At 34.9% G+C, this 7,348-nt stretch overlaps 1 protein-coding gene and 1 long non-coding RNA gene across 2 annotated transcripts; one reads left to right on the plus strand and one right to left on the minus strand.

Annotated features, from left to right (window-relative positions):
* The first annotated feature begins 242 nt into the window (after nucleotides 1-242).
* LOC138889013 (uncharacterized) lies at nucleotides 243-1,807 on the plus strand. The gene is made up of 2 exons (XR_011406557.1): nucleotides 243-641; nucleotides 1,053-1,807. It is a non-coding gene; the product is annotated as an uncharacterized lncRNA (long non-coding RNA).
* Nucleotides 1,808-2,016: 209 nt separating this feature from the next.
* LOC104247368 (isoflavone reductase homolog A622) lies at nucleotides 2,017-4,041 on the minus strand. The gene is made up of 5 exons (XM_009803359.2): nucleotides 3,738-4,041; nucleotides 3,372-3,506; nucleotides 2,914-3,151; nucleotides 2,607-2,810; nucleotides 2,017-2,471 (listed from the first exon to the last, which is right to left on the minus strand). The coding sequence occupies exons 1-5, from the start codon at nucleotides 3,924-3,926 to the stop codon at nucleotides 2,305-2,307; spliced, it is 933 nt and encodes a 310-aa protein (XP_009801661.1). The 5' UTR covers nucleotides 3,927-4,041; the 3' UTR covers nucleotides 2,017-2,304.
* Nucleotides 4,042-7,348: the final 3,307 nt, after the last annotated feature.

Here is a 7,348-nt window from a genome sequence, read left to right on the forward strand (position 1 = left end):
GGTTTTCATTAGATTTAACTGCTTCCGTATCTTTCAAAGCTTTAGAGTGTTGGAAATATCTAGGTAGTCAGCTTGCCTAATTCTATGATAGGCGCCATCACGACGGATTGGTTTTGGATCGTGACATCTTCCCCCAAGGTGTGCTCCCAGATTGGTTATACCAGACCAGCATCTACATAGATTAAGAGAAGCATTTTGAGCATTGCTTCTCTTAATCTTAGTTTCCAAGAGACCATTTAAGCCAACTTTGCACTGGTGCATAAACAGATTTACTTGCTTCTATTTCTTTGGCCTATTTAGTCCCCCTGGTATTCCAAAATTCGATACTATCCATTAGAAAGGGGGAAGCCCCCACCCTTACCCTATTTAGGGTCACCTTTCCCTCCCTGTGCCATTGTTCTTGTTGTACCATACCCTTGCTCCTCTATCCCAATTCTGTTGGCTTCCTCTAGTTCCTCAAATGAGTTCCGTATGCTTGGTGTTTGGTCCGTTCTTCGACCTCCTATGGTTCTTTTAGGGTTGTTACTACCTCCATTTTGTACAGACCATGCAGTCTGATTAGTATCAATTATTCAGTCCCTCCATCTGCACTTTCCCTCCAGTTTCATTCACTGCCTTGTTTTATTTTGTTTCCTCCCTTGGTTGGTCTGCTTTCTGTTTCTCTGCTTGCATTTGTTTTCTGCATTCCTTCGGTTCATGTCCACAATTATTGCAACCATGGCATAGTGTAGGTTTTCATTCATAATGCACCTTTTGCTCAATGATTTTGCCATATTCATTCTATAACATGATACACGTTGGGTAAGGTTGGTCTAATGCTCACTATACTCTCAATTTGAGTGAATCTCACCGGGAAAACCCCTCTGTTTACTTGCGCAACTTTGTCAATCCCCATTTTTCCCCAAATTCTGTGGAAGTAGTCATTCATCACAGCTGTTGGGGGTTAGACCCCAATACATAACATATGACATCATTTTTCAATATTCCACCTCGTCCTTAATATCTTCCATTTTAATTTTGACATTCTGTTGTTTTGGTTCCTGTGATTTCAGATCAAATCCCTCCGATACTGGGCTGTTAGACACAATTTTGCTCCACAACCTCAAATCGGATTCAAGGGTTTCCGACTTTGTCTGCACCTCAACATATTCCTCCTCATTTTCTACCAAATCAGCCCATGATTGCTTTCCTGACGAATTGTAGTCCTTTACATCACCTTGCAATCTCTTCTCTGGTGTTTTCTGCATAACTTCTGATGTTGAACATTTATGCAAATCTAGCAGCACAATTCTTTGTAAGACATTGATTTTACGAGTTTTTTTTCGCATCCGCCGAATTAGGCACTCCATTCTCACTATAGATGGAGGTTGTCTGCACTTTTGACTCTGTTGCCTTCCTCCCCCACTTTTCAATTTCCTCATCATTTCAGTCGTCACAAAGAGAGAATTTCATTCTAGACAGAGGAAAAGCTTTTTAGTGCGGCCCTAACTGAGTCTGAGGCTCATTGGTCATTTGAGGTATGGACGGAGTTTGTGAGGTTAGCCAGCTTGCTTCTATCGAGGGCGATCCAACAATTGAGCAGCAATTCCAGCTTGTTCCAGTTTTATCCAGCTTAAGTGAGCCACCACCAGTCCTGGAGGTTATTTCAGTTTCTATCTTTCTATTCAGTATAATTACGTATTCAGGCTATGCGCAGACAGACGTACCAGTACTTTAAAGTTTGCTACGTGACATAGTCTCTTTTGCATTTTATGGGATGTTACTGTTGTATTTCCGCATTTATTAGCATGAGACATCTTTATTTTTACCTCATCTTGTTCATTTCATACTATCAGTATGTTCAGCTTACTAGTTTCACCTAACAGGGGTAATGGCTTGTTGGATGCCCTATTGCAGTCTAGATACTAGATTTGGATCGAGACATGCTCGGTCAATTCTATCGGTTTTTAAAGAGCCATTGACACAGCTAAGCTCGATGAAAATCCGGTGAAAATACTGTTTCATAAGCATCAAAAGTTAAAGGGTTAAACTGAACTTTACTCTAATTAAAGATGAAGTGCCGATCAACATAGTGCAAAATTCATTAAATGAATACATAGTAGTCCGTTTTAAACACACACATAAGCGTACAATATGTGGAATAAGACGAAAAATAGAAAACAACAGTAAAGAATTTAGCTAGCGTTCAACTAGCTAGTACATTTCAGTTGCAAAAGCACTGAAGCGAAAATTATTGCAATTACACTCAATAGATTCATAGAAACAACAAGTTTGATAGAGTCACCGCAGATTGATATCGACAAACTAGACAAATTTGTTGTAGAACTCGTCGACGGTTGTGTATTTCACTTTTGGATATAGCTCAGTGGCTTCGACACCTGTAGGAGGCTGAACCTCAAAGTTTGCAGAATCTCCATTAACAAAAACTGAATGGCATATGGCCAAATTAGTCCTTAATGGCAGAGGTCCCTCTGTGAAAGATGGATATTATCAGCACAAGTATTAAAGAGATATAGAATGTAGAAATAGTGGCAGATGAAGCCTTTAGTTTGTACCATATTTAAAAAATATATTATATATTAAGAGGTGGTTGTTATATATGTTACCTTGTACAATCTGGAGAATATCTTCCTCTGATAGATATAACTTCTCGAGGGTCTTCCCAATTTTGTCCTCCCACAAGGACACTATCTCGTTGAAGGATAGAATATTGGCAGGTGGTCTCATGTGAAGAGTCTTATTCAATGTCCGTGGATCATCTACTGCTTCGATAGTGTATGTCGCTATGTCTTCTTCCTTCACATATATTGCTGAAATAGAATGAATGAACTCGTCAGCCTCACTATTAGAGTCTTCAGTTTTTTATCTATTTGATGTGATGAAAACATAGAGGGCTTTTGATTAAGTCATTACCTTTGGGATTTCCATCGCCAAAAATGACAACTTTGTCTCTAGGAGGGGTTTTGGCCTCTAACTGCCCCAAGTTGGGCAAGAAGAAATCTGCAAACCAATTGCAGATTACATATGTGTATGGAATTCCTTCTGCCTCTATCATCCTCCTGATTCTTACCTTTAGAGCGAAGAGTGATGCAGCTGGTTCAATTGCACGAGCATGATCCACATCGAATCCAAATTCTGAAGGAAGAAATCTCTGCAACTCACAAATATTTTTGCTATTAAAACAAACTTCATATGTAGAAAGTTGGTTTAGAATATATATGCACATTTTAATTATTTTTTATATATGTAAAGATAGTTTGAACCAAAAGTAACATGTTCATTTGATGCATAGAACCTGTCCTAAATTTATCTCGTTTGTGTGGTAATTTTACAATTAATATATTTATATCAAGAAGTTATAATTTCCTTGCCTTGATATTTCCAGCTTCTTTAATTGCTTTGATGATGTTCACTTGATCAGTAAATTGCTGTCCTCCGACAGTGGAAATCACCACATCAACTTGCTTGATTGCCTTGAGTAAGCTCTCTTGATTGGATATATCTCCCTAATATCAGAATAAAAATATTAACATCATATCAAAAATTGTAATATCTTACATAAAAAGATAATCACAGGTAACCGTCCATCATAAATAGTAGTATCAGTGATCTGGAACATAAGACAAGTTACTTATTAGTATAACAAGTTAAAATATATTTCTTCTATTGTCGATGTATGTAATTTAAATTTATACAAAAAAGATGGTGTGGAAAAAGAGTAATTTGCGAGTACATACAAAAAGTAGCGTAACCCCATAACTCTTGAATGTGTCGATGAGTTTTGATTTCTCGGGGTTTTTGAGTGTGCTTTCTCTGATAAGAGCGAAAGTTGGATGCCCAGATTTTGCACTTGTCTCCACCAAGTATTTTCCTATGTAGCCTGTGCCTCCAATTATTAAGATCTTGCTTTTCTCTGATACAACCATTTTACTCCTAGGGGAAGAAAAAAAGTAGCTTCGGGTTAAGGTGGAGGGGCTAGAAACTAGGAATTAAATCGGATTTTTGTATGAAATGCTGTGGAGAATCTGATATTAACGCTGGTACTTATAGGCAAATTCAAGCTAGGGAATTTTGCACAATTAACCTAACACATGGAATTACGATATCATACCATTAATAAATTTGTGATGATCTGTCCTAGTATGTTGATCCATGCGTCTAGCTGTGTCATTACCTACTAGATGAGCATGTAAGAAAATAATTAAAAAAAATATTATATAGCGAGCCGCATATAAGGGAGGGTTGAATCCTTCCTCGGGAAATTACATTATTTAATGAAAGAAAAGGTATATATATATATATATATATATATATATATATATATATTTAATTAGTTACACGGTTAGCTTAAATTATTTTGTACACTATCAGGTCACATTTACCAATTACAACATGTAATATGCTCTCTTTTAAGATTACAAACCTTAATTACTTTTTATAGAGGCTTACTTGTAAATATTCTTTAGGTGATCAAATTCGTTTTACACTAACAATATATAACTTAAAGTCATTTTCCAATCCCCTGAAATAAACAAATTATTTTAGAGCAGGGGATAGTGGTTCAAAGTAGAAATTGATTTTAAATATTTTATCTTGCTGGAAAGTGGTGCTAATATAAAGAATTATATATTGCCATAATATAAAATATAATTGTTTTTCATATTTTTTTAATATTAAATATGTATCTCTTGCTGCCAAAGTGGTGCTAAAAATCGAATCTTGTCATTATATAAAGAATTACATTTTGTCATATATTGTTGTATTAAAGAACTAATTTTTAAGAATTATATATTGCCATAATATAGAAAAATAATGCTGTGTCATATTTTGTTTTAATATTAAATATTGATTTCTTGCTGCCAAAGTGGTGCTAGTATAAGGAATCGAATCTTGTCATAATATAAAGAATTACATTTTGTCATGTGTTGTATTAAAGAACTAATTATTAGAGAATTTTTATATTTTTTATCTTTCAGGCAATAGTGGGTTTAATTTTTCGATCCAATATTCCCACCTATTGCGTTCAGATATCGATAAGGACAAAAGAAAAGACTTGTTGTACTTTTCTTACGTGTAGCTGTAGCCTGTAGGGAACAACATTCTGTTTATTTTAAAGAAATTTAATTTTGAAAAGATCCTCATTCTCATTTTCTTTTAATATTTTGTTGCTATTTACTGTAATAATAAATATAATACAGGACGGAAAAGTTGAATACGGTTTGTTATTTATTTAATCCAGTCTTCTCACCTACCACATTTAAATAGCAATAAGAACCAAAAAAAACCAAACTTCTTTTTTTTCCACGTGCATGAAACATAAGAGAGATCTAGATTTAGCCGGAGGAATCAATTGCAAGGAACATTACTGAGGAGGCATGGTACCTACCTAAACTTAATAATAACATAGTGATTGTGTTACATATAATAACACTTATTTCATGCATTATGAAAATAGGGCCATGTGAGAGAAATCTGGGACTAGAACTGAAATTGAGTGGCAGCGAAATTAATAAAAGCATTTAAAAAGAAAAAAGAAAAAAAAAAGGAACGGTGGCTTTTAAAAGCTTTACATTACTTCTATATAAAAATATCATTTTCTGCTAATACTTTGTTTTTTGAAGCAAATCAATGAAATAATCAGTTTCAGATACTTACAATTAGGGTTGTGCTTGGATCAAATCGGATCGGATTTAGCACATTTCAGATTAAAATTTTGAATTTCGGATTCTACAAAATGCAATTCGAATCCGATCCGAAATAATATCGGATCTGATCGAATTTTAAAGTTTGGATTGGATACATATTTTGAATTTTCGGATCGAATTATACATATTATTAAGGCTATTGATAATCTAATCGGCTAATGCATCTGCCTTACTGCTTCTTCTGTGTTCTATGCTAATACAAATATCCCTTTGCTTTTTCATCCCTTTTATCAGCATTGCATCTCTAAGAAAATATTTCTCCGGAGGTTTGAGTTGTTATGCCTCTAAGTTGAAAAACTCATACTTATATTTTCTTTCTAGAAGAGGCAATACAACAAGAAAAATTCACGTTTCTGCAATTATGAGGGTACTATGGTGTCAATGTAGTTTAATCCAGCAATTGTAAAGGTAATAACTTGGAGGAAGATGTAAAGGAAGTACTAGCTATCCAAAATTAAAGTTTAGTGTTAATACATGCCCTAATAATTTCGCATTTCGGACCGGGTCGGGTTAAAATTATACCAATCCGTATCCGATCCGGATATATCAAATTTTAATAAACATAATCTAAAATCCGATCAAAATATCAAAAATTTAAATTTCGAAATTTGAAATTGAGCGGATCGGTTCGAATTTCGAATATCCGATCCAAATGCACATCCCTACTTACAATATGCAAGTTCTTAATTTGAGTGTCTTTCTCAATTATTGAAAAATTTGGTTCTTTGTCTTACTCCTTACGCATAAATAAAATAAACAGTAAAGTAAAAACATTAATTTTTACGTAGAAAATCACCTGGCTCAAAGGTGCATAAACCACGACCTACCACATAGGATTTTAACTCTAATTTCACTAGAACAGCATAGCCAAATGTACTGATTACAACACATGTAACCTAATGCCCTCGCACTTCTCATACTTCTACTTGTTTTATGAATTTACAAGTTACTCTAACTTGCACCCTCAGACAATACTCCAACTAATATTTTGATTACAACTCAATCTCCTAATACACACAAACTAAACAGACTCAAGAAAATGACTTTCAGAACACACTTGATGAGAGAATTGAGTGTTGAACTGAAAATGTTGTTCTATGTTCTTTAGTTGATGTGCAAAAGGATAAACTTCGACAGTCCATAGGCAAAGTATTTAACTTCTCAATGCTTCGAAATCTTTGGGAGTCCTACACATAGTTAAACTCTCGTTTGCTTGCAAATCCTGAAGTCCTGAGGACTCCAAAAATCTTGTGAGTCATATCTACCAGATATCCTGTCAAATATCATTAGGAAACAACCATTATAACATCAAAAGTCCTTCCCAGCAATATGGAACTGCAGTAACTTTGTATAAAACCTTATAAGGACCTTCACCAGCTACTTTGAGAACCTGATTCTTAGCACACAACTATTAATCATCAAAACTCAATTCTCAACAAATTTTTCCTTTTTGATGATGACAAACTTTGTGCTCATGAACCAGGTGATAACTTTGTAAGCAGAACTAGCATCACATTTGAGAAGAACAGTATCAGTTTTGAACAGACTTAGAAGAATCAAATCTCCCCCCCCCTCCCCAACACACACACTTTAGCTCTCCATTTTGGCATCACAAATGTCACACCTCTTTCTTTACACAACAT

The sequence above is a fragment of the Nicotiana sylvestris genome, chromosome 4 (assembly GCF_000393655.2).
Source record: "Nicotiana sylvestris chromosome 4, ASM39365v2, whole genome shotgun sequence".
Classification (NCBI taxonomy): domain Eukaryota; kingdom Viridiplantae; phylum Streptophyta; class Magnoliopsida; order Solanales; family Solanaceae; genus Nicotiana; species Nicotiana sylvestris.

Bases quoted from the DNA above. Each gene is read 5' to 3' on its own strand.
- LOC104247368 (XM_009803359.2), bottom strand. From the start codon at position 3,926: ATGGTTGTATCAGAGAAAAGCAAGATCTTAATAATTGGAGGCACAGGC. The intron at 3,152-3,371 runs GCAAGGAAATTA...TGTGAGTTGCAG, and splicing joins AAGAAGCTGGAAATATCAAG to AGATTTCTTCCTTCAGAATT. The intron at 2,472-2,606 runs GTAACATATATA...CATCTTTCACAG, and splicing joins TATTCTCCAGATTGTACAAG to AGGGACCTCTGCCATTAAGG.